General features: G+C 38.6%; 1 protein-coding gene across 1 annotated transcript; it reads right to left on the bottom strand.

Annotated features, from left to right (window-relative positions):
• Positions 1-580: 580 nt before the first annotated feature.
• On the bottom strand, positions 581-22,957 carry SUN1 (Sad1 and UNC84 domain containing 1). Its single transcript, XM_008937066.1, has 22 exons — positions 22,863-22,957; positions 16,707-16,901; positions 16,215-16,405; positions 15,044-15,070; positions 14,742-14,939; positions 13,185-13,307; positions 12,062-12,145; positions 11,637-11,747; positions 10,189-10,287; positions 9,445-9,538; positions 9,278-9,336; positions 7,963-8,108; positions 7,585-7,809; positions 6,996-7,082; positions 6,647-6,690; positions 5,474-5,615; positions 4,328-4,582; positions 3,700-3,784; positions 3,076-3,191; positions 2,406-2,573; positions 1,468-1,560; positions 581-1,036 (listed from the first exon to the last, which is right to left on the bottom strand). The coding sequence occupies exons 1-22, from the start codon at positions 22,937-22,939 to the stop codon at positions 923-925; spliced, it is 2,733 nt and encodes a 910-aa protein (XP_008935314.1). The 5' UTR covers positions 22,940-22,957; the 3' UTR covers positions 581-922.
• Positions 22,958-27,848: the final 4,891 nt, after the last annotated feature.

Raw genomic sequence — 27,848 nt, forward strand, 5'->3', positions numbered from 1 at the left:
TGGAGCGAGGTTCACTCCCATCCTGCTTTCCACAGGCTGCATCCTCACAGTGCAACCTGTACTGAGCGCAACAACGAAGCCACCCAAGGAATTCTTGTCCCAAAGAGATCACTTCTGACAAATTACGACTGTTTAATTGCTGTATCCTAATGTTTACTAAGCAAGTTAGCAGGCTTATCAGCTCTGATCCACTTAGTTACAACATCAAGGTCAATTTGGAATTAACACTAAAAAAAACAAACTGGCCCAAGTTGCTATGGTAAAAACCCTTAACTTCAGTTAAAGTTATCCCTGTCTTTCAGAGGAATTCATGGCCACAAGTTACAGTAAAGCGTTCTCAGGCGCTGGTGTCTAAGCTGGTTTTGGCTGTAACTTTCCCTGACAGTAGTGTTTATTATATTCAATGGGTATCAAAGCTGCCCTTTTGGGTCCACCAAAAAGGTCTAAACACAGGGTCAGCTGAAGGACACCTTTAGCCACAGCCAGTGTTTAAAATGTACCACAGTTGTTGGTTTACAGTGCCAAGCTGACAGAATTATGCTGTTGAAATTCTGGAGTCTTAAAAAAACCAGATTCCTAGTTGCAGAAAGTATTTATTCTTTTAAAAAACCTATACATTCATTTGTAATAAAATAGGTGTCACCTGTTTGCCAACTGGGCTTTATGAACCAGAGTAGTTTGCATGCATTATTTCCCTCAGCATGGACATGAAAATATAAAACTGGCAATGACAAGCTGAGCATTAGAGCAAATATTTTTTTTATACAGTTCTGCTGGCAGTCTTCTGCCTGTATCAGAGGATCAATAGTTCTGCAGTATGTATCTTGCATCCTCGTCCTTTTCCAGTGTTCTAGGCTCTCCAGTATATACAAATTGAGAACAAAATGTACAAGAACAGACCCAAAAGCTGTAGTGTAGGAGATTACTCAGCGGGTTTCCCATGCACTCGGAACCGATAAAGGCAGGTGTATTCTGGATGTCCCCAGTTAGAAAAAATCCTCAGTTCCACTATTTGGAATGCGTTTTCACTTTTCTCCTGGAGAAGGAAAAGGCAAACACAAACCAGAGTCAGGCTTCCAGTATAAAGAGATGCAACTGAAGTTGCTTTCTTAGATTCCTGCAGCTATCAGCTTTTACTAGTCACTCAGTCAAGGCTTGGGAACTTTCTGCCACATTGAACAGAACCTTCCTTGCCCTACAACTGGCTATTTGTGAAGGGTGTCAGCATGAACCAGAGTTATCTTGTTGAGCATCTTCACACCAGTTGTGTCCAAATGGCACAGATCTTTCGCCCCCTCCAATGTGTTCAGGCCACAGGTTTTAAGGCAGACAGGTATATGCTTTCTACCTCAGCTTCTGCAGTGCCCACCAGAGAACAAGGCCTTTTTCCTTCACTGCTCATTGCACACCACCATAGAAAACAAGCATCTTTCTCCTGACACTTTAGATCTTATCATCCAAACTTACCATCACTGGAAACATCTGCAGTGGTTCTCCTTCCTGATCATAGACATACTGTCCTAGAAGCGTGCCTTCTTCTTGATATTCATCATCTAGACCCTACAACAACAAGATTAAGATTTTACTTGCATCAAATTTGAAATCAAACCGAAATGAGAAGCATGGCTACATAACTGAGTATCAACAAACAGCACTCAGAAGTCTGTCTCTCCAGGATCACAATGTTTCCCAAGTAACTTAAAGCTTGTCAGGCACAGCTCTGTATTTGAGTTTCCTGCACTGCAAATAGCTGTGCTACATTTATGTGTTTTCATGGTCAAGTCCCTTAATTTCCATGGCAAAACCACTATCACCATGTAGAATATAAACTGCTCAGGACAAGCAAGAATGAGAAAACATCAGAGTTATAAACAAGACCAAAGTGAAGATTCAGAAGCTTGCAGATGACAGCTTAGGCATTTAAGAGAATGAGACAAAGTTCTCACATATCACAACTATACTCTGATATAGCCAGTGGTTTTCTGTTGTGTAATCATGTCTATGCAACTGTGGTGCTAGTTAAAATCAATAGAAAGAAAAAAAAAAAAAAAGGCACATCACAGATAAGGTAAAGAGCCAAAACATGTGAGGGTGGATGAATGGAGGAGTGGGGGAAGGATGAAGCAATTAAAGTGTATGAAAGAACTACACCAAATTAAAACCCATTATCTTACTCCAAAAACACTTACTATTGTATAAAGCAGGAGAAAAGAAACAACTCCCCCAAATTAAATGTTACTCTTCTTGTACCTCACCTCAAATCTCAAAAAAAAAAAAACCCAAGCAATTTTAAAAGCAAAACAGGTAACAGGTTCTCTTCCTAGCTGTTCTCTCTTAAAACATTTTCCAAGATACATAACACGAATATTCTGAATGTATGCAAACATCAGTAAGTTCAAGCTTACATATACTGAAAAATTCCTAGGAGCACTGGAGATGTTTCCCAATGGTGAAAGTGTTTTTGGTATGTGCTCGATTGTAAAGGCTGTTGGATAGATCTTCATTGAAAGTTTCACTACAAGGTAGCCCAGTGATCCTTTGAAAGCCCAGCAGTTTCCAGGATACATGTCCGGCTAGACAGGAGGAAGGGGGAGAGAACAGGATGTGACACAATAACAAACAACCAAACCAAGCATTTTGTAGTTATATTTTTTGTCAGAGTTGTAATGAATTCTGAATTATTAGGGACAGTTTTGGATAGTAAGTAGCAGAACCTAATCTATTTGGTAGAGCTCTCAGGGAGACAGCTTATCTACCTGAACTACCAGCAGCGCTTTTAAGAACCCACCTTGAGATTACTTCTCAACGGGGACCCTGCCAGTGCTCACTCTTTGCAGAAGTCTAAGGCACCACCCAAGCCTCCTACAAGAGTCTTAATTTTGCTAAAGTAGGACTTCAGCAGTGCCCAGGAACTACAGAAAAATCTGACTCTTGGGAACATAGTTCAAAGTACCTGTGCCCCCCCTAGTATAATACAGACAGAAACATCCAGCACCCAAAGACCAATCCAAATCACTCCAAACAATCCAAATCCAAAATAATGTTGCTGAATTTGTTTACTCAGCCTTTAATTACCTGAATCACCACTCTGGGAGACTGAGCCGAGTACCACAAAGGAATTCCAAAGAGGCTAATTACCGCTGTTTTGGGCTCGTAGGTTTCTGAGCAGCGAGTACTCAGAATGCTGCCACCTCAAAAATAGATATAGCAAGTTAGCAGAAATAACTTATTTCTTCCTGAGACTTTTAAGGCATAGATTTAAACAATGCTTAATGAATATACCATTATAAAAAAAAAAAAAAATGACACACCTAGCCTATTAAAAGGTATCATTTAAGTCTAATAATTTTCTGGGGATACAATGCTTCTGTGAAGTACAAAGTTACATGAACAACATGTTCAAGGTTTCTAATTTAAGAGGACTAAAAAATACACATTTGCTTGTGAGTTCAGTGGTGGGTACACCCCACACAGACACATGGGTGGCTCTCTATAATCCTGTTGTACACATGCTTGCAAGAACTGTCCTATCCCTGTCCATGCATACCTAGATCAATAGCTAAAACAACACGCACAGAAAACAGTCTGATGATCCTGCAACACACAAGGATGTTCTAGTAACCTTTAGCCCTCATTTCAAGATTTTTAGTAAATACTACAAGTAAAGTGAATAGTAAAGAAGTATAGGTTACTATTTACCTCCAGATTCCAAGGCGAAATCCACCATACCAGTCTTGTCTTGAGAATAGAGCCTCAGTGCATTATTTACAATAATCTGTGCTTGCTAGAGGTGTGCGCATAGAAGAGGAGAATGGAAAGATAGATTTTAAAGAATATTAAGTGATAAAATAATGGTGACAATATACACATCTTCATATATGCACATAAGCACCTTTATGAGATGCTGCACTACATCACAAGTCTTTGGAAGCCTCTATCAAGACAGAGGCCACTTTTAATGTGTGGTTGTCTGGCTCAAAATACTAATTCATACTGCATTTTTACTGATGTTTTCTTCACAAGTTTTATTCTTTCCCCCTACCTTCCTAGGACCCTGAGCTGCATTTCTTTAGTATACTTGTTTTTTCGGAATTCTTACATTTTCAAGATAGCATACTTCAGAAAAGCAAACATTCACAACAGGCAGCAAGCAGTGCTGCAAGAATACACTCAATAAAGCTTTTTCTGTATTTCTCCCAATTTCAGTTAGCATTCCCAACATCTCTAAATGTCACTATAAACATTAATGACAATCATGTCAGCAAAATGCCTACAGAGAGACTCTTTACTGTTTTAGTTGAGCTTTTGAGAACTTAAACTCACTCACCGCTTCTGTGATTCCAGTAATCCCTGCATTAGCCACAGCGTTTGTTACTACTTCAGGTGTCAGTTTTTGGTTTGTAACAGACATATGGAGAGTAATATTCCTGAGGATCTGCAACTCCAGATCCTGCAGCAAAGTCTGCAGATCACTTGTGCTCACAAAATTGGACTTAATCCACTGGAGGAGTGATTCAGGAAGGTCTTCTTGCTGATCACCAAACAGCATTAGCTTGACAGAATCTCTGACCTGGGCATCTACCTGGTGGAAGCCATTAACAATTATAGCAGAAGTGATTAGTCTTTATAAACCATTAAGTAATATCATATCTATAAAAGGCACATGTGAAATCAATACATACATTCAGTACTACCCTAGCCCACCTTTCACATGTATTCTAACTACCTTAACTGACACTGAAATAACAGACCAGGCAGTTGTGCAGAACATATGGGGAATCTGCATGCTTCATTGGTTGGGTGAACAAGACACACTCAAACCCTTGGCAGACTGTGCTGTTCATATTAGGGGTCCAATGCTCCAGAATTAGAAAACAAGTTGGCTGCAATGTTTCAAAGAAGGCACTGTAGCAACTAAGGGCAGCAGTGCCTAGTTAAGCAAGTTGTTTAATCACTCACTCGTGGTATGCTTTGATTCCATACACAAGAGTTGGATCATATCTGACTATAACACCATCTTGTGATAACACTCAAAACTGATAATCCTGTACCAATACTTACTGTTGTATTTGTTTGCTACATTCTAGTCAGACCTTACATAAAAGTCTTAAAATTAATTTAAGCCTGATTTTTTTTAAAAAACTCTCAGCTAAAACCTAACTTGCTTTTACATAAGTTTCTTTCCAAAATTTCTACAGGTTAGGCAAAATACATTGGTAAGAACAAAGTACTGTATAAAGAACTGCTGCACATCTTATCTGAAATGTGAAACCCTTGCCACTGTAGGAAACAAGCCATAAACTCTTACCTTGTAAAATGGAACACACTAATGAAAAACATTTACAGTAACATAAGACACTATCACTCTAAGATGAACACAACCCTCACATTACATCTTGCAGTGCATTTCAAGAAAGTTAGTGAACAAAAATCAAGTAGTATCAAGTTCTACTAGGACAGTGAAAGAACCTACTTTTTCATGAATAACAGTTTCATGAATTTTCTTGCAACTTGTCTTCACACTTTCCTCAGTTAACAGCTCTGACTTCATCTGTGACAACTCTAGTTCTAGCTTCTTAACTTTGGACAACAGTTGAATATGTTCATCATCATCTCTGATAAAAACAGGGAGTCAATAATTAGGAAAGAGTAGTTTGAATCATTCCATCAAGTTCTAAAGGTGTGAAAATGTATCTGTCTAATGCAAAGTGTTTGCCTAGTTCAGTTATTCACCACGACAGACAACATGAGCTTGCAGTTCCTTGAAGCTGTTATTTCAGGCACGCTTCAGATAAAAATACTTTGCTTTGAATATATTAAATTTGTGAACAAATCCAGCAGTGATGACTTTAGAACAACACCAGGCTGACAAGTTAATAAGTCAAACGTATATACAGATTTTGGGGAATTTAAGATTTCTGGCAAACCAGTCAGACTTTATTTGTGTAAGTTTGTCACTGGTTAGAGTGAGTTTCAAGTTACCTTACTTAAACCAGAATAACTTTAGAGGCAGCTGTCAAATTGAGCTCAAGTAGCAGGTCACGTATGGCCAATACAGATCGGTGTTCAGTGTGTGCAATGGAAAAAAGTATCGGCCATCATTCTGTAGCCATTCTACATTTCAATCTAACTTAAGTTACAACTCAGCAAGTGAGTGTTTCTTTTCCTTTTCCCAGTAGAGAAGCTACATAATGAAGAGCTGCAGTTTTTATCCTGGTATTACACCGTACAAAAGTGCAAAGTAGCACAGCTGACAAGCCAAAAAGAGACAAAGGTTAGAATTGATACAGTTAAAGATTTTCAATATAAAGCCCATCAAAAGCAGTTACTGTATACTTCATTAAGCAATTTGAGGAAAAATTCTATTGCATTTATAAGAGGATGAGAAGTCAATTATTCTCCTCTGTTTAAATAGCTTTCTGTAGTACAAAAGCTAGTTGTAGGATGGCTCACACACTGGCAGAGGGCCTTGTGTGATGTTCAGCATCACAGTTCAAGTCTACTGCAAAACAGAAGTAGTCTTGCTGGCAGCAAACTCTTAACGTCAGTTAATTGACACAAAGAAAATGATTGCTGTATTTCAAATAGGAACATGCATGTCACCATCAGAATTGAAAAGGCAAAATCGTTTCAAAAGTGCTTATACCTCATTGTTTTTGCTTTAGCTGCGTCAAGCTCCTTCTGGATGCCCTAAAAAAACACAACCAAAGTTAGTTCTAACACTAGAAAGAAACATGTGACAGAAAGAAGGTAGTGTTAAGGTAGAACGACACATTTTAGCACCACCTATACAAGACTGAGTCCCCTGTATAATAAGATTTTATTTCTAATAGAACTTGCCTCACTGGTCAAGTGAGTAATTTTTAATCTTTGGATTGCGGAAGCAAGAAGATAAGTTTTAAGATAAACAAGTTTTGAGACAAACAACTGCAATAGCTAGAGCACAGGAAACTGGAGTTTGGGACAGTGAATTAAGCAAAGCTAACTTTCAATACCTTGGATTCAGCAGAGAGTTTTTGAAGAATGTCTTCCAGCGTCAGGATGCGCAACTCATGTTCTTGATGTAAAGCCTGGTAGTCAGTCTTAAAAAAAGAAGGGAAGAAAAAGGTGGTGTATTTCAGTTTTGAGTACAAATATAATAATTGGGATTTTCTACAATTCATAATTTTTATTTCATTCTGTGAATGTTCAAGTGACTTATCCTGCAAGTAGCATGAGAAATTACAGAAACTATAATAAGCATGAAGTCCTGATTCAGCAGCAGGGGTTATACACAGGGAGGTTTACCACAAAGCCCCTTCTTTGTCACTATAGTCCTTCCTATCATCTTCTTCCTCTGTATGAAAACAGGATAAATCCAGTGGCTTTCCAGCAATGTAAGACTCTACTTCAGCCCGGCTATCTGAATTAATTCTTTGTCAGCAATAACAATGGAGGAACAAACACCAATGACTACTACTTGGCATTTAGCACCTATCAGTGAATTCTGTAACAGAAAAAGAACCATAAAGTCAAACTGCTAATCTCCTGCATCATTAGAACAGAATACTTTGACCAGTACCAGAAAGCACCAATAACTCTTACCTTTTCCTCCAGTTTCATCTCTTTCGTGAGTTCAGCCATCACATTTTTTATTAGCTTCCACGTTTCACTCCTGTCGCTCATCTGGGCAACCTGATCTTGAAGATTATGGAGCAGAAGCATCACTTGGCTGTATTTTTCATCATGGTGACGGCATTTGTCAGACATGAAGGCCATCTGCTTTTCCAGCTGACTTATACGACTAACATCAAAGATATTTATGGCATCCTAAGGTATAAAGAGGTTTTTTTAATATATAAAATAAATACATTTATTTACATTACCCTTGTGTGTCAGGTAGTAACTGCAAAATATTGACGACATGGGAGACAAGAAATCTTAAAAGATATGGAAGTTCTTCCCTAGACGTTTCCCTCTTACCTTTGGAGGTTGTACAGTGTGAAAAGAATCAGCCTGTGGTTCAGGAACATGAACAGAATCATCTATTCTCTGTAGTCTATGAATTCTTGTCCAGTTCAATGAAGGTAATAATGAAGTAAAGCCATCAAACCCCAAGAAACATATACCTGGATCAGAAACAGCAAAAAACAAAAAGGGTGCTCAAGAGAATTCTCCCTTACTACTGCTTACATCTACAAATTGTATTCTTACTTCAGGACACAAACTACCTGAAGTTTGCAAAGTATCTCTCACACAGTGGACACTACTCCAGTCTAAACAAAAAAAACAGCATAAGCCAGCTTTAAAATTAAAGTCAAGCACTCAAGAATGTTAGGGAACACTCATCAGTACCCCTCACTCACTTTGTATGGCGGGCAACCTGTGTTTATGTATCATGATATATCCTTAATCTCACACTACTGCTTCCCTGGGACCTAGATTTCATTTACTGATTAAGAGAGGCCCTCCTCACTGAAGGCAGATATCCAAGTACATCTTTTTATCTCAGTGGAAAATAACTTGCCTTATACCCTATTTACTCCATACCATGTTGCACGTTACCTATTAAAAGTTGGAGGAAACTTAGGCTTCCACGGAAACAATCTAGAGTTTCATGAAGACTGCACTTATTTTTGCAATATCTTAGTGAGAAGTAGCAGCATTTTCTACACAGGGTAGTTTCTTCCTTTCTTATTGTTCCTAGTACAGAGGATTTTGAATTCCCACTGTAAGTTTCTGAGAAACTTCATCTTCTCCCCAGTGCAGCTCAAAGTTTCTCAGGATGCACAGAGACATGAAACTGCTTTTCAGAAGTGGCCCAGGACTTCAGGTAAATATTTCAACTGAGTTTATTTCAAAGTAGACAGGTGGTCTGGAATATTGCCACAGGCCAGTCTAAATAGCAGTATTTTAAGCAATTAAAGCATGATCTAGAATAAAGGAAAGACTTAGGATGAAATGGTAAAAGAATTTAACCACTTTTCTATGAAGATTGACAACCATCAAAGCAATCAGTACACAGCCTACTCTTTATAACATCATTGCTCTTCCTATGAGGGGAAGTAAAATAAAAACAAGGATTTCAGTACTTTTACTTGCTCAGACATTCTCTCTGTCTAAAGGGCTTAATGAAGTTATATCAAGGGTATGGGTATATCATGTCCTTTCACAACAAGGGGAAAGCTCACCATTAAGTTTTCTTCATAAACCAAAAGTTGAACTGAAAATGCTGTTTTGGAACAGCTGTAGTAAGCTAACACTGATTTGTATTATGACAACTAAATGATTCACATACCTAGTAGAAACAGGAGTGGGATAAGAAACAGTAACAGCTCGAAGACATGTGGAAGGCATCTAGAGAAAGAGAGAAGAAAGTTTACAAGAAAAAAACCACATTTGTTATATTTTATTTTATAACTGGGTAAATAATTAGGTCATAAGTTTTTTTCAAAGGATACACACCTTCTTAGAAGAAACACCTTGAACGAAGACATCAGAGTAACAAGCTGATACCACCCAGATCTAAGCAACCTGACCATGCCAGAAGCTGCCCTCCCTAGAAGACAAAAAGTGGTAGTGGGAAATATAATTACTGCCACTCATGTTCAAAGAAACCAAGCAGAATGACATGCAACTGTGGCCAAGACACTTTGCACAGCTGAGAATTGCACAAGTACAGGCAACACATGCATCTTATTAGCATCTAGGTATTGCAAGTGCGACAGCACTAATATCAGCTACTCAAAACCAATAGCCATGCAAAAAGATTAAAAGCTCATTTGCCATAACCATGCTATCTTGTCAGAAACTCAATATTAATGTTTGAATCTAAGTTATCACACAAAGATCTCGGGGTGTTTCAAGAAATGCACAGATTAGCAGCACCAGTTTTTGCTAGCAGGAATATCAAGATAGGAAGCAGCAACCAAACACCCCCTCCCAATATTCTTGGCACCCCATATTCCATGCTGTTCACACAATCATTGCCTCATGAAACAGTCTGGTTAGTCTCCCATTATGCCTGTGAACAGAAATATACCCTCTCATTAAGCCAACTTTGGTCAGTAAGACAAGCAAAGTACCACATGCATTTCACAAGACAAAGCTACAGCATAAGCACAGCTGAATGAGCAGAAGCCACAGGCTGCAGGCCCCTCCTTTGTCAGGAGGAACAGGCCACACGCACACACGGATTAGGATAGTAACCTGGAGACAGAATGGCCAGCCAAAGGAGAGACACCACCTTCTGAGACACAAGCCATCCCGTTGATCCCACTGTTCGCAGCACGTGAAGCATAAAGTAACCTAGATTACAACAAATTAACTCTATGTGGTAACGTACACAAAGGAGCTCAATGTTCTTGTGCAGTAGGTGCAGTAAACCAGACTCAACCCCCTGCCCATTACGTATTCTGCATCGTTTCAAACCATCCCTTTTGGTAGCCTACAAACTTGGTTCTTCACTATTTGAAAGCAAAGCAAGCCACCAATAAATATGAAGCCAAGTAAAACCAAGACAATTTAGAAACAGAATTCTCACGTATAAACAGAATGATCAATAGCATCTGTGCAGTTGGAACATCGCTTTTCCAAATCAAAGTCTGTATTTTGCAGCATGTTTATCTAACAGTGCCATGCTAGGGATAACAGAGAATAGCAAAAGAGTACTACCATAAAAAAAGTTTTAAGCACATCATTACTTTAAAAGCATCTTGAACTCAATGTATAATTTGAAACATTATCTAGGTTCATGTGTAGAAGAGGGAACAATCAGAAATTTTAAACCCTAGTGAAATAGCGATGTTTAAGAAATACTGATAATTGGAAATATTCCCTAACAAAAATTACAAGCAGTAATTTTTTTATTAGCATTCCCAAGGACCTTTAGTACATCAGTTTTGAGTCTCTTAAACAAAAAAACCCCAATGCACTATAACAAATACTGTAACTTAAAGCCCACTGAAGCCAACAGTTATGATATCCAAGACTAGAAGTGTTCATTCTACAGAGTAAACTACATAGTAGATATTTACAGCCTACATTTTTAGATTAGCAGATATGTCTGGGTTAATCTGAGGGATTATAGATATACCAACCCAATATTTTGCAAAGCATTTAGGTGACTGAAGTGTCTCAAATCATTTTCCTTTGCTGAGTAAAGAGCACTCAGATTCTTGATGTTTCTGTCATTCAAGCTAGGGAGTGCTCATCTCACAAGGAAGATTCTATCCCTATAAGATTCCTGCAAAAATTGACTATCACTAGAACAAGAATAACATGTTAAAAACCCTTTATTTGAATAAGCTGTATACCAATACCTCATACTTTCATTTAAGGGCAACTTTTCAACCTATTGAGTATACAGACTTCCCCAAGGTGCAATAAATTAACAATCTGGCTCATTCTAACATACAAGGTATATGCTGTCCTTACACCTTATTTTTACTAACAGGTAAGCTGTCTGACGAGCTTGGAGAAAAGCAAGTATCAGAGCAAGAAGTCAAACAAGAAAGGGGCTAAGTAAGTTTTCTAAACACTTTACACTTTTAATCTACTTTGATAAAGGTAAAAAAAAAAACCAAAACAATAAGTATGATTAACACTGTGAGATTGTGATGCAAAATAAAAGCAAAAGAAAAAAGGTCCAAGTCAACCTGCATAAGAAAAGGTGTGCCAAATGGTCCTTGCTACCCTTTTAGCCCGTGAGGATTGCATGTGGTCTGTGGTGTATGTTTCAAGATGTTTCTTCCCCTTACAGTCATCACCTGTTGGTTGTGGTAACACTCGATTAATGGGACACAGTCAAAATCAAAACAAGATTGTTACAAGATAACTTGAACAAGTCTATTTCATAATATCAGTTATCAAACCAAAAACTACTAAGTAAACTTCAGTGGAACTTGCTAAGGGAAATAGTACAGTACACCAGGAAATCACCATTCTCCCCCCTACATCTAAGCTGCAGAACAAATGTTTATTTTCTGGCTTCTAGAGAGTCCTGGGGCACCTGACATCACTGTTAGAGCAACAACCTGGTAACAGCCCAAGGCTAAAAGACATCATCAATGGTTATACTTACATATGGATTCCTCATTTACACCAAGATGGCTATCTTCTCTATAAAACTCCTTTACATTCATGTTTCCACAGTAGTCTGAGTGAGCTGCAACACAGTCAAAAAGCATACATGGAACCTAACTCCCAAGTTCAAAGCCTTTTATATATGCTCATTTTAGCCCTCCTGTACACAGATTTTCACAAAACTGGCTTAGTTCACTATTAAAGCCAGATTACTCACAGGAAACCTGAAAAAATATCAAGGAAGAAGACTACTCTCGTGCAATTTTTTTTTTCCCCCCATTTCGTTCTTTAAATATCACGGAGTCTTTTAATTCAAAAACCTTTCTGCCTCTTTTCAGATAGCTAAGTTAGTAAAAAAGCCCCTAAGTAACAACTTATCAGGTGTTGAGTCCCTATGCCCACCATTCTGTCCAACAGGCCAACCAACCATTACATCTTTGTGCTGGTTTTACTAGAGGATCTTAAGAGACTGAGAAGGCAGCATTAGCAAGTTATAAGGCACTGAGGCAGAGAGAAGACGAGAGAACAGTTTTATTTGCACACAAACATCAGTTACCTTCTGCCTACGGCAATTTAGCTTCACTCACAGAGCGGGTATTAGAGAAGAAAAAGCATCAGAGAAGAATCAAACATTTTCAGTGAAAACAAGATATGCTTTGGAGTAGTGCAGAGTGATGATGACTGTTATAGTTTTGCAAGACAGCCTTAAAAAAAAAATCTTAAAGTGCACAGCAGGCTTAAGGGTAACAAGACAGTCCAAACCTGGAGACACTGAAAAGTTAGGATTTGACACTATAACACAAAACAATTTAAAACTGAACTTCAGTTTCTTAATTTAAGCATGACCTACCACTTTCTAGTAAAAATCAACATGGGAATTGTTAACTGTAACATAGATCTCACATACATGAATCCTGATACTTCCAAAGCAGGGGCAGAAATATGAAAAGCACAACTGAGATTAAAAAAAGGGAGAAAGACAGGAGCCAGCCAGAAGACTATAGAGAAAGAACACTGTAGTGCCAAAGATGAAGTCTGTAAGGAAAAAAAAAACACAAAACCAAACCAACACACACACTCTGGCTTTGTGTGGAGACCAAGGAAGACAATTGAAAAGGTACCTTTAAAATCATAACCCAGCTTCAGCAAAACCATTTGAAATAGTTGCACTAATAGTGATGCAAAAGATGCTGCAGAATGTTTGACCAATCGCAGAATCTTACTCATGTAGAAATAGGTTCCTCCTATTAAAAGAAACAGCGCGAATACAAATTATTCACCCACACAGATGTAATTCTACCCTCTGGTGACCATCAGCCTATGGAAGAGTAAGAAGGAAGCACAGAAAGCCTTTCCTTAGCTATGAGTACATCACTTCAGCAAGCATGGTTTGAAAAGTCTGGATGCACTAGATATTACAGCAAAGCTTTTGTAAGAAGTACCCATCCTAGGGAAAACATCTTCAAGACAGAACACACGACTTCAGCGAGAGCACCTTTTCTTCAGGAGAATCAAGAACTCTAAACAGCAACTAATTCCTTGCTTACAGAACTCGAGGTTTCTCAGTTAGGTGAGCTGTTGATACTGATTTGATATTTGATGTTGATATTGATCACAGGACCAAAGAGACAAACTATACTCTTACTCTGGATTTGAAAGGGTGAGAACTTTTCACCCTCCTCACCTTTATGTTAGAAGTTACAGCAGTACTCTGCCTTAAATGCTAGATATACACAAAAAGCAGTATGTGCCTCAAAGAATTTGAAGTCACATTAGAGTCCAAACAAACCAATTTCTTGCTACTGAAAATGTACTCCAAGAATAACACCTACAGATTCCTCAGAATTGGTTCCTTTCTAATTCAAGGCCACTCAAGAAAATTTTTTCATAACTGAGGGCTACCAACAATCAAGAAATGCAAGATGCTGTGCAAGAGACAGGCAGACAGTCAAGACACTGAGGACAACCGTCCACAGAATGGAGATTGCCTTGGAAAGGCAGAACCTCATTTACAGCAGATTCATTTGGTTTTGAGCTTTAGGAATGTAGTCACTAGGAACTCTATTTCGAGTAAGTTTCTCCCCTTCGAGTTCAATTTTTCCAGTAGCTGAGGTCTAGCTTCTAAAAACACTCTAGTAAGCTGCAAGGTTAAAAGAGCAGGAAAAAAAAAAAAGTAGGAAGATATCTCTCAGATTTCCTGGATGATGGAAGCACTGAAAATAACAATTCTGTTCAACCTTGAAAGTTCCTGTAACAAAAAAAAAAACAAACCAAACCAACTGGACCACATAGGAGTTTGTCTGAAAACCCCGGCGAAAAAACCCAGACAGACACACATTCCATATAAGATTAGAAGACTCTTAAACGTTGGAACAGCCTATTGTGTTCAAATCAGTCTGGAAATATAACTTGTTAAGATATCATGGCACTTTCATTTTGAAATTGTTTAATACCTATAGCAGTATGGGAAAAAAAAGAATAGTTATCTCAGAAGCTGACAAGTATATAAAGTTTCAACTGATATGAAAAAATAATTTATATAAGCTGATCTCTAGAATTTAGTTATTTTAAGTTTAGCTAGGTAGGAAAAGTGGTTAAACAACACTACATGTAAAATGCATCAACTAAACCATACACAATTCTGCTATTTGGATAAAAAATAAGAGAAAGTAACTTACTAGAAACGTGTTTCTGGCTCCTATCCCTAGAGTAAATTCTGGAAGATGGCACATGAGAAGCTGAGTATGCTGTGAGAACCTCCTTCCGCTCAGAAAGCATGCTGCAGTCACTGCAGGTGTAGCCATTGAGCTGCACTGTGGTCTGCTTTTCCGCCGTGGCTCTGTCACCATTTCCCTGCATCAGTGCACTATCACTGTCTAGCAAACCAAGAGCAGAACAGTCAGTGCACTGTCATCAGCACTCCCATCACTAGTTACCGTTAAACAGAACGCATGAGGAAGGAAAAGGAAAGTGTAGTTACCTCTGGGGTCGCCTTCATCATCAAGACCTCCAAAGAAGAAAAAGAAAAAAAAAAAATTGGTCCCAAATATAAGGAAGTCCCGTAATCAACTACAATAGCTGACATGAACTCAAAGTCCTACTAACTTTAAGACTGCAAAGAAAAGCCACTTTATGATTAATATGTAACATATTTTGCAGTCTACCACACAAACAGACGGGTGTACTCGGGCAGTAACACAGTGGGGTAACAGCCAGTGAGAAGCACTACTGCAGAAGCAGCAGGCGAAATAATAGGAACAACAACTACACCTTTTCTTAGCTCCCATGTGACTTTAAAGCAGCTAATTACAAGCTGACGCTGTCTCTGTTGCTTAGTAACTACTCTGGTACTACCGTATTTTAAGATTCTGTCTCAAGAGACAGGTAATCTAAAGTTTAGAATGTGTTCTATTAAGATTGAAACAATTCCTTACATTAGGACTCTGGGAAGGTCACAAGCACACTGACTAGAAACTAACAGTCTGATCTGAGAGATATAGATTGTTGATCTTTTACACAATACTTTACACAGACAATACTTTATGTAGACAACTCTCATATTTTCCTCTTCAGTGAAGGCTGTAGGTTCCCAAAGGCATACTTGTGTAGTATATACTTGCAAACACAAACCAGCCAGTCACATACAAAAAACCTCTCAGGAAATCCTGACGTGCCACTGATTTGAAGCTTTCAGATTAAGGTGTGTTAAACTGAAACACACTTTGGCCTATAAACAAACAAGAAAATGCCTTTCCTTTGGCTTTTCAGAGACAAGTTGTGTTTACTGTTCTTTATATAAGCATGCTGTGCACATTTTTGAAGAAAGTCATGATAACAGATAATCACAGCTACACAAGCTATGATGTTGCATCACAAAGTTGTATATGTTTGCCTGGCATATTAACTTGACTGTGCACTGTGTCCTGATGCTGCCCATGACAGTGAATCAAGTTTACACACTGGAGTGTGAATTTCCAGTAGGGATCTTAATAAGCAGGTATCGACAGGAAAAGGTAAAGTACATGCACATGTTTGAGGGCAGCATGGAAAAATGGATAGGGAAAAGAGGGAAGACATGGGCATATGTTTATACACACCAAACCATAAGCAGTTTTCACAGTGTGATGCAAACAACAGCAATGATTACCTACCCCAGAAATGATCAACTTCTGTCTGCTCTTGAATTAAAGATTCATCCAGTACAGTGGATACCATTGGTCCATCACTGGCATGGCTATTGAAACTGCTTTGGCTAAAAATGGAACAGCTAGGTAGATTTTTCCTTGGCGTGTGCCTTGCACTGCCAGACTGTTTATTTATACTTCTGCGCTGCTTCACCATCCTAGGAAACAAAGCAGAGACAAATAAGACATAACACTAAATTTCTCTTCATCGCTCATTTTAAAATTGAAGTCAGGGTATTTTAACAATGGCATGACAGTTGAAATCAAACTTAAAAGAAAATCCTCACACTTGAGCATCTGTACTTTTGCAAAGATTTCATTACAAACCACACACGGGAGTAAACACTGAGAACAAAGAGCAAACCAGTAGGTAACGCATGTTTGCACTATCGTGTTCAAACAGGAAGTCTCAAGACTCCAACCAATATATTAACCTATGATGACACAGAAAATGCTTACTGAGAAGACTGTTCTCTGAGGGAGGTGCTTCCAGCATAGGAGCTGTCGTGATGAACATCGCTTCGTGCATCGTCGGCTCTACTAAATCCCGCCGCAGCTAACCGTAAACTACGCCGTGACATCCTGGGTGAATCAAACACTGGGTCTATTTTATTTTCAGTCTCAAAATCCAACGCAGATGAAGAATAACTTGAACTGCAGCAAAATAAGAATAGCAAAGTTACCAGAGTTTAAGAGAAAATTCCCCTAGTAACAAACATGCCCTTCAAGCTAGTCAAAGTTTCCATGAGAAGCGTTATGGAGCAATTCCCACAAGACATGCCATGTAACACAAATAACTCAGAAATACAGAGATATTCAAGGTTCTCTTAAGCAATGCGTAATACAAGTTCAACAACTGAAAGCAAATCAGAGTTAGAAAGAAACAACCACCATGGAAACCATGTTTGATGCTGAGCCAGAGCAAGCACTCGTTATGCAGCCTCAGACAGTTCTTTTGGGACCAATGAGAGAGGAAGCCACTCATGACAGTTTCTTCGCCACACCTAGCAGCAAATAAAAATCATGATCTAAATTGCAAGGCACATATTAATTTATAGTCAAGAGTTTTTTTTTGTTTGCATGTTCCTTGTTTTGAGAACCAGGGACATATGTGCCACCATACTCTGAATTTCAATCTCCCAACAAGGAGGAACTTCTCCCCTTTAAGAAAAAGCCTTCCTTACTTTGGCTACATTAGTTTAACTAGTATTACTTTTTCAAAGTGCTATTAAAAGATTTCTTAATTTAGTGCAAATCATTAGAAATATTTAACTCTGAGCAAATTTTTAAAAAATGTTTCTCTGTTTTATCCTACAGAGGCAAGCTTACATGTAGATAAGCATCACAACTTTACCACTCCACATTTTAACACTCAATTCTCCCAGATCCTCCATGAAAACTTACAAAGAAGAGAAAGCAGCAACACAAGGCAAACACAGATTAAACAGAGTCAGAAATACTAAAACAGATGTTTAGCCTAAAGCAGAATACCCATATTTAAAACCAAAGGAAGGATTCAGTCATGTATCTGAGCAGAGCTTTTTGTGATGGGGTACTGCCCAGCAGGAGACCAGGTCCCAGAACCACTGCACTGTGACCCAAAGTATCCAAATGCTACATGCTCTAGGCCAGCCTCCCCACACAGCCTGGTCCTCCTGGGCTGCAGGGATACAGAGCTGTAAGGACAAGTCACTTCAGTATTCCTGGGGTTTTCAGGCAGCTCTCTCTCCCCAAAACCCAAAGGAAAACACGCAAGCAAATCAGATCTGAGTGAGCAGACTCTGTTGTACAATCTGTATCTGAAATGGAAGCTTTCACTTTAAAAAAACACATATGAACAATTGCTATAAAATATATTTGTGCACACAATTTAATTGAAATAATTTTCTTACATAACCATTGAAGATGGCAGAACATTACAAAGAATATGGTATGTCCTGTATTACTTTGTCATACCAGTAAGCTGACATCAGAAAGCCTAGGAGCTGCACTTAGAGCAGCGATTTATTTCTGACAAGGTGGGTGCTTTTGAAGAGAACTTCTTGATTGCTCCACAATGCAAAGTAAAGCACATCAGATGGGACTGTGTCAGAGCATATGAACTGCATTAGTTTAGGATAAAAAAAAAAAAAACAAACAAACCCTAACCCAGACAACGCACTGCAGGAGAACATCTAGTTGCTCCAGCAGCTAATGGGCATTCAAGCCCACCGGACCAGACCAGAGCTTATCCAAAATAACCTCTTCTATCACCCAGAGGTGTGACAGATTTGACAGCAGGTCTTCAGCACTACCTACACAGCTTGATCTTCTTGACCTGCCCTGCTAATGTTGCCACATGCAGTGCAACCCTGTACAAGGCAGGAGTCTAAGCACAGCTTCAGACAAACCCAGCATACATTCCTGTACACAGTATGCTTACTAATCCTTGCTTACATTCGGGTGAGGGGGGAGAGGAAATAAGACAGGAGCCTCCTCATGGCAAAAAGGATTTGGTCAGGTACAAAAGGACATAATTTTTAGTTTTCAAAAAATATTAATTTAGATAGCTTGTGTTCTGACAGATGTGAAGTGAGAACACGGGTTGAAAACTGCTCTTCCTGTTGTTCCTCTGAAAGAGTCAGAGCCACAAGAGTTTACTGATGGGCCCCTCCCTAAACAGTTGTTTCAGAACTTAGTTTCACTATTTACACTTGCCACTAGACATTTGCTTCCCTCGGCTTCACCCAATGTTCCTTACAGATACTCAATTCACAAGAACACAGAGTACACAGGACAAGCTGACAGCTGTGGTCAGCCTCAGTTTGTTTCTGTTTATGAACACTTGCTGTTATTAAGTATCTCAATGAGCATTTATATTAGTTTGGGTTGAATACATAGCTTGGAGTTGGGCTCTACCACAAAACAAATGCACGGGACCTTTTCCTTTTTAAACAAAAGGAGAACTTCTCTCTTGTTTATGCAGAATTATTTGTCCTCTGTCAGCAGGACAGCATCTAGAAGTCTCCCAAGTCAACACCTCAATTTCCATGCTCTAGAAAGTGGCCTTTTTTCTTCCACAGAAAAGGCAAACAAAACCCCTGCTGCTCCTTCCACAGGACAGAAGTGAGCCTCTACACTGATGGGTCTTCTATCCAATACAGATGGTGAAACAGAACTTCTAAAAGGTGGGATGCAATTAGCCTGCGTTCTAGATAACATACACACAGAGTGCAGACTCTGGTTCCTTCCCCCAGCAAACAGCTCCCATGGCTGTGGGCAGATCTGCTGACTGGATCTAGCCTGACATTTCCAGCTTCTTAGCTACTACCTTGACAACTCCTTCACATGAGCTTCTATATAATAAGAATCTCCTAGACTTTAGTGCATTAATTTTCACGTTATGTATTTATAAGTGGAATGAGAATAAGGTCTGCCAATTTTAGCACACTTATACCTTTGTCTGGAGGACCTTAATCCATTTATTTTTAAGTACTCCTTGGAATAAAGTGGGCAGTAATGTTCTTGACTATCCAATATAATGATAAATGCAGTACACCTCGAGAACTACAGCTGAACAGCTGTCTTCTAACATGGATTCAGGTTATCATCAGGATACAAATGTTCACACACTTCCTGACCAGGGTGTTACTTGTATCAGGTGATCAGGGACAGTACCTTCACTTGTTCAGCTACTGCTTTGATCACTCCCAAAACACACATTAAAAAACTAAAGTTTTATTCAACTATTTTGCAGAATACTACATCCTGATTTAATGCTATGACACACACACAAAAAAATCAAATTCTTACCAATTTAATCCATATTTGTGAAGAAAAAGAAGTGTTAACAGTACCTAATCAGCAAAAACACAACATAACTCAAGAAGATGATGGGTGACTAAAAGGAAGGATCAGCCTGAAGAGGTGGGTGTAAATTATATGTTGACAAGTGGGTGAGATTCACAAGTTTGACTTGCATTTTGAGGAGTATAAAGGTTATTTAGCTATATCAGTTTAATGTTTTTCTGATTTGAGCTGGAGGAGTAAAAGCACAAAGTAGAAGCACTACAAACAGTTATGAACACGCAGTAATCCCAGTGAGTATTAATATAAATTCTATTAATAGGTCATAACCAAGTCTATTAATAGCTTTGTGGTATCTAACTTCACTGCACTTCTTCCTGCAGTGCCACATGCACAAGCCAATTTCTTTAAAGAAACTCACAGACAGATTTTGTAAAGATTGAACTGTCAAAGGCAGAATAAGACAGAGGAGAATATAAGGAAAACAAATATGGGGCAGGAGAGAGGAAGGAATGAACTTCAGCATTAAAATATTTCTGATTAGCAACTCTGCCTAATTCACCCTTTCCTCAGATTCTTCAAATATTGCTTGACCCAAGGTAGGAAGAACTGCATCTATAATACATGGCATTCTGCCCAGATTCAGCAAGCAGCCACACAGCAAGTCTGCTCAACAGACTGTTCACTCTCAACACCCTGAAAGCAGGCAGTGTACCAAGTAGTTTTCCCCCATTATTTTAATATTTGGCGACTTGCAGAATATTTCAAGAGGAAATTTTAAAGGAAGTGTTTGATAATCCTTCCTTTCTACAGAAGGGATAATTACAGTGAGTTAATTTCGGCCTAGTTTAACTATACTTGCCTTCATTAAGTCAGTTATTAAACAGCAGATTATCTGTCAACACCTATAGCTAATACAGGTTATCACAGCAAAATGGGAGGTGGAAGAGTTTCAGGAGACATAACCTTCCCCTTCTACCAAGGCCTCTTCACGAGTTCTCAGCATTGCCAAACAACAAACCTCATTTATGTACTAAGTCAAACACTCCAGTTGTCTTATACACAGAATCCAGAGTCATAATAAACTACCCTCTAGACTTCAAATAGGATTTATCATTCTGCATCTTCCTCTCCTGGCAGGTTAATCTTTGCTCCTGTGGTATTCTCGTTTGCTTCAGTGAGAAACAAAACTTCCTGACAAAACAGCGGGCAAGAAGAAAAACCCAGCTCAGAAGTGTTTTAGCCTCAAATTAGTTCAAGCAAGCCACTGAACTTTATTTTGCTAATAATCTTGGAAATACACATAATAATAAACAAACAAACCCAATCTTATTTTCTTAAGTTAATACTAAGACCTACTTATTCCCTCTTGTCTGTGAGAAAGATTAGTTGCTGTGGAGAAGATTGTATACTAGAACATCCTAGTATCATTTCAGATAAATAGAACAACTAAGGATAAGAAATCAAATCAGATAGCAATGGCACAGCTTATTTTAAGAAAGATATGCTCACCGAGACATAAAAATCACCATCTAAAAAAACAAAGAATCAAAGCCTACTTTCATTGCTCACAGTAGTGAAAGGTCCTGTCTGTAGAAGAGTGAATTCATTTCAGCCAGTCTCTAAGGTACATGTGCAAGGTGGAGCTGTCTACCAACACTTAGCAATATAATAGTGAATCTGCTGGCTGATACAAAGCACACAAATCATCCTTCATTGCCCAGCATGCTATTCCTTGAAATTTGTAAACCCATTTGTATTTAACCAACATTTGACCAATGTTTCTCTAAAAATCACAAGAGTTGCAATTTAATTGATGCAACATAAACACATTCCATTTTGCAACATCACTGACATCAGGCTAAAGTTTAAAAACCCCACGAATCCCAGCAAAAACTGACAATGCTACACTTTGAGCACACAAAAGAAAGAAATTTAAGTTATATATTAGGTCTCCTAATTCTACAATGTTGCCAACTTCTGTTTGTTGGCAAGTAGCCAGGTATACTCCAATCTAAGTACTATATTTTAATACACATTAAATACATAAGAATAATTTACAGGCACACAATTTTTTTTTTTTAATGTAAAATTAGGTAAACCAATAACTATGGCTCACTTACACTTGCTGCAAAATACATCTACTAACTCCACATCAAGAAAAGCTACCTAGATTAAAACAGCAGCAACAATCTGCTCAATTAATGTTAATAAACCTCAAATGGGCTTCACAACAGCTATTTTGAGCACATAATACAAAAGAAGTAAACACACTACAGAGTTATGTTCAGAAAACTGAAGTGATTAAGAAAAACAGTCTAATAATGGTCAGTTTAATAAATACACAAGAAAACCCAAGTTCATTAAAAACAGATTTTACATTCACACAACAAGCAGCTTTGCTAATTGTAATCAATAATTAGTTCTGCTAAAAGTAATCCATACACAGCAATAGGTGCACATCGGTCAGTGTTTTACAGTGAAAATGGAGCCAAGTCACAAAAGAAAACACACACAGAAGTTACAAAACACACCAGAAAACATCTAAGAATTCTGATGACGTATTTATAGACATAAACCAGCAGTTGTAACCAGGCGGAGACTGGTTATTCATAGCAACTTATAAACACTGAGTCATTATCTTAGTCATTGTCCTTAGCTCAACACGTATCCTCTCCTCCATTTAGGACACAGCAGCCACTTTCAAAACAGACTAGGTAAAAAGTGCTTCTTCAAGAAGTCAGCTACTTACCGTGACAGCTAAACCCTCCGGAATTAACAACATTCAGAGAACATGCAGTTTCTCTACAAGAAGAAAAGAGCTCTCACCTGAGTGCATATGTATAGCCAGTGTTCTCTGGCAGACAATGGGGAGGGGTGTACGTGTGTAGACGTGAAAAGTCCATGTTGACTGTTTCAAATCATACTGTAAAAGGTGAAAATAAAGTAATGCAATGACTTGAGATTACAGAAAGTCAATGTAAGAGCCCTTGCATTGTTCAGCCTGTGTCAGGAAGTATTGAAATAAAAGAAACTCGTTACCAGAAACATGGAGCTCTCAGTACTTCAGCTGTATTGCTGCTAGAGCTAGATCTGCCCTATCGTTGCTGCACAAGACACTGCATCAGTGCACTTCTGACGACAACTTTCTTTATGATAGTCTATTTTCAGCAATTTCCGAGTTCTCTGGAACATTACTGTAATAGGAGCCAAGCCCTTATCACAGCTATGCTGCCACACTCCACAGGAACTAAGTTATGCTAGCATTCCCAAAGAGCTAAACAAAAATTTAAAACACTACTAGCCATGCTTTCAGAGATCTCTTCACAATGAGTTTTGCTTTGAGAGCCCACTGAGCAAAGCCCATCAAGCAAAGCCCAGGCTGTTCTGTGTGCCAACAAAGCCTAACAGATGAAACTGGGGAAACAGTCAAATCATTCTACTCCACACTTTACATATAGTCAAATCATTTTACTCTACAGCCCTTGAATACCATCCACTAAGCAGCAAGGGAGGTCCCTTCATTTCACATAAAACTGCAATATTTGGTATTGGTTAATTTATTCCTGTCACAAAACACACTGAATATACACCCTAGCAGAAGAGCCAACTGCAAAATGACTCACATGGCTAGAATTAGGTACATTTTCCAGAGTGCCATCCACTTCCAGAAGAACTCTACCAAGCAAAAAACCAAAACACTTAAAACTTTCCATGGGATCTTTGAAAGGTGTTATAGCATTAGGAACAAAATGAAAACTCATGTTGCTGTCTCTAGAAGCCTGCAGAGCTGCACAGATCACTATTTGTAGTATTATGTATTACTTGACTTTCAATTTCAAAATATTTGAAAATAACTAGAATCCTTCTCAGTTTTACTAGCCACAAGAACAGTTTTGCTCTTCTAGAAAAGATTCTGTGACATTAGGTTGTTGATGGTTAAGAAATAGGGATTTGGCTATCCTGGATTTGCATGGTTAGCAAAGCAGAATCCTAGCTATTTTCAGATTATCTCTGGCTCCTCTCCTGTTTCATCAGCAGCAAAAGATACTCCACCCAACTGTGATGACATGCCTAAACTAAGGTAAAAATATCTGTAGCTATGCTTTAATTCTTATAATCAAAACATCAACAAAGTATCTAATTTTGGAGATGCACTTCCCTATGCTGAAAACTTTTCTTTTTTCATTAGCTACATATGTGCATAAGAGAAAAAGAGCAGAGTCTCAGGTGTGGGTAACAGCAGCTCAAGAAGAAATCTCCACATGCAAGATTAAAATGCTCTTAGTCAGTCCACCAGCAGCCTCCAAATCCTCATGTCAATAAGGTAGGTGGATATTTACATTACTACTGAAGACAAAGTCTCCTTCTTGTTTGTTTGGGGTTTTTTTTGTTTGTGTCTTTTTTTTTTTTTTTAGAAAAACTTACAGGCCTAAACACTGTAGCTTTCTGAAGGCAAGCACCTCTCATGCCTTTGCAGGGTTACTGACAAGGTCTCACTTCTCCCGTTTACTTTTTTTTTTTTCTTTAATATTCTAGAGAAAGCATTTCCATTAAGTGATCCTTTTCTACACTTCCCTTGTCCCAGAGCCATAATGCTTTCACTGACTGGCAGACAAAAATCTGAGTTGTTTAGAAGAAGCTTCAATCAGTAGTGTGGCAGTATAAAACATGCAGTCGAATTCTCTTGCTAGAATAAGCAGCAAATACAGCTGGAATACATAACGTGTTGTTACAGTATGGCAGCAGTTAAGAGTTCTTTAGAACAGAGGAAATAGGGACCAGAAGGGAACAACTCCCCTGTAACTAAAGTGGAAACAGTGAATTTAAGATAAGGGATGTTGGCAACATCAGATCACTTGTTTTAAACAACAGCAACACAAATTTGCCAGATACATGCCTACTGAAATTCAAAACTATGATTAAGGTTGATCTGTGAAATTGGTCTATTCCAACAGAAATTTTGAACCCAAAAGCTAGGGAAATCTCTGGTTAGCTTCCACTGGAGCTGATCTGTGCTGCTTACCACACAACATTCCATCAATAAACCCAATTTTTAACTGGCAGCTCAATAGCTGGTATCACGTTGTTGACACCCAGCAATGTTTCCCCAGATGGAAAGCCAGGCTAAGCAAGGGAGCTTCTGGTAGCCACCAGCTCCTCCCTCTGTCTCTGCTACTAGCCATATGGGCAGGGCAAAGAGACTGAAAAATAACACACTGGCTCAGTTTCTTTCCTGTTCTTTCCCCTTCCCCTCCAGTTCTCCATGTACCTGATGGCTCAAGAAATCAAATGCTAGAATTTACATTCTATTTCTTATGTGATAAGGTTTGAAATATATCATCTTTAGTATTAGAAAAAATATGTACTTGCCAATGGCACTAACTGAAAAGCCTGGAAGACATTTATGTGTAGGTCAATAGTAGTTGGTTTTCATAACACTAAGTTCTCTAGCAAACACAAGTTTGCTATCTAAACATCACATAGTTAGAAATCACTCTTGGAAGATTTAGGGGCTTGATTTGCTTCACTGTTTGTCTGATGCTGTGAAATTAAGTCAGACTCAAAGGGAAAACCTCTACTCAGTTTCTCAAAGCAACAAACTAGGCTTAACTGACTTAAAACCGGAAAATAATCTTCAGATATAACTATCACAATTTAAAAAAACCCAGTAATCTAAAGTTTACTATGAAATTGGATTTTTTAGAAAAAGCTTCTAGCTACTAGTTCAACAGCTTAATTTCAGTTATCCATTTCTTCAAAAGAATTCACACAACAAATCGTCAACCCAATTTATTTAGAAATATTCTACATACATATTAGAGCAGAACTTTAAACTACAGAACAGACATGGGGTGGGTGGAGGACAAGAGCTCCCTCTAATTTCCTCACTCATGTTTAATAGCACCCCACCTTTCATATATTAATTCTTATTTATTAATCATTCATATACAACTGGAACAGGAGACATGCTAATAAAATATTTTTGAAATTTAAAGCCACAAAACTTGGTGGAGGACCTGAGAGGCAGACATAGAAGTACCTAGTTCCAGTTTAAACACTGCTGAGTGCCCGGCAGATTTCTGATTTAGACACCATAGATCTGTCTGGACTCAGTTTCATGCAGGCTTTTAGTATCAGCTTTGTCACAGGCATTACTGAGCCCAAACTAAGTAGCCTTTTTTCCATCTTCGGAAGCCCATAAATGTCCAAGTACTAAGGGATGTATAGTGGAAGAACTAAGCATGTAGTTCCATAAAAAAATAAAATCCCAAGAAGAATACACTTACAAGACAACCTAAAGGCAAATAACAAGGACACATTTCAGCTAGAAGACAAGAGGACACTAGATGCACCTCAAAGTACAAACTAATTTCCATGTTCCTGCAGAGGAAACTGCTGCATTATTTGCTTTTTTGGGGGGGGAAGTAGACAACAATCATCTCAGGTGTCATCTCTCCCTTCAAGTCAACTGAATCAGTGTAACGATTCACTAACAAATAAGCAGAGTAGAAGGGCAGGAGAACACAGATTCTGACCTGGCCTGAAAACAAGGAAGCAGAGGGACTCCTGTAATCGGTGCTGCAGAGTTCACCTTCACACAAAGCCTATCGCCTGTCTCCAGACCATGTGGACTCTGAAGCATCTGAGTGACAGGAGGCTCCTTCACTACCTCATAAGCCTGAAAATCACTTTCCTAACCAGCCAGCCTCAACAAAACCCTAGCAGGGCTGCAGCAAACTTCCTGTATTTCATGGAAGGTGATGAGATGCTCTGATTGTAGCCTTTAAGCACAGAAGCATCACAAGGCCCTGTGTGTATGGGCAACACAACACCAAAATCACACTATAAATAAAACCCAAGCATTTGGCAAGGACAATGATGTACCTCCACTTCTGTCTTTTGGGGCACATAAAATACCTAGCTAGATAGTTGGTGGCAGTCTATTTGTCAGGAGCCCCTTTTCTGACAAAGGAAGTGGTGAATTGCCATTTCACAAGCAGGACCCTGGCAGGGCAGAAATATTCACCAGAAAGTCTGTTATAGAATGAGACATTCACACGGAAGCATGGCTTATTTTTTATATCACAAGGGGTAAGAAAATTATACACGTAATGTCTTAGATGTTGGCACAACTACTTCAGGTAGAACCTATTCTATCCTTACTTTTTAAAGCAAGCAAACAAGTTTTAGTCATTACAATTTAACACAGTAATGCCACAAATGCTAACCAGATTTTTAGAGAAATTAATAATATAAATTAAATTGAAGTATGCAACCCTATCAGTTCCTGAGAGCAAGCCATTTTTTAGTTGTAATTTCAATTTTTATTTTCTACTGTTATCCAGAATTACCAATAAAATGACTCTTTTTGGTAAAAAAGACAAATTCCCAGGTAAATATATTCAACGAAGAATGGTTCAACATACCCAATTAACTACTTGTTTGAACAGGCTGAAGAGCAAAGAGCTCCATACTAAATCAACGTTTTATTAAAACACGTTCTTAAAACATTAGTATTCCTTTAAAAAGAAAACAAAGCAATCCCAAGCAATACAATTCACATTTTAAACAAGACGTTACGTTGATTATTCTGGCAAAGATCCCCAAATACAGGTGTCAAACCGTATCACTACTAACAAAGAGGCTCTTGACAAAGCAACAACATTGTGTATCGGTCGAGTACCTCTTCAGATGGCTTGTAGAAGAAAGGCTCACAGAACCCCGCTATACCTTCAGCTACGGCGAAACAAACGCGTCTGTCCACTGTTTACCCACTCGGCACCGAGAACAACTGCCCGGCTCCACACCGAG

This window comes from Merops nubicus, unplaced genomic scaffold (assembly GCF_000691845.1).
Source record: "Merops nubicus isolate BGI_N331 unplaced genomic scaffold, ASM69184v1 scaffold20393, whole genome shotgun sequence".
Taxonomy (NCBI): domain Eukaryota; kingdom Metazoa; phylum Chordata; class Aves; order Coraciiformes; family Meropidae; genus Merops; species Merops nubicus.

What these genes read in the sequence shown, in the direction of transcription:
- SUN1 (XM_008937066.1), bottom strand. Translation starts at nt 22,939, where the DNA reads ATGGACTTTTCACGTCTACACACGTACACCCCTCCCCATTGTCTGCCA. An exon ending in GCTAAAGCAAAAACAATGAG is followed by an intron (nt 5,616 to 6,646) that starts GTATAAGCACTT and finishes TGTTTTTATCAG; the next exon opens with AGATGATGATGAACATATTC. An exon ending in TTTCGCCTTGGAATCTGGAG is followed by an intron (nt 3,192 to 3,699) that starts GTAAATAGTAAC and finishes TCTATTTTTGAG; the next exon opens with GTGGCAGCATTCTGAGTACT.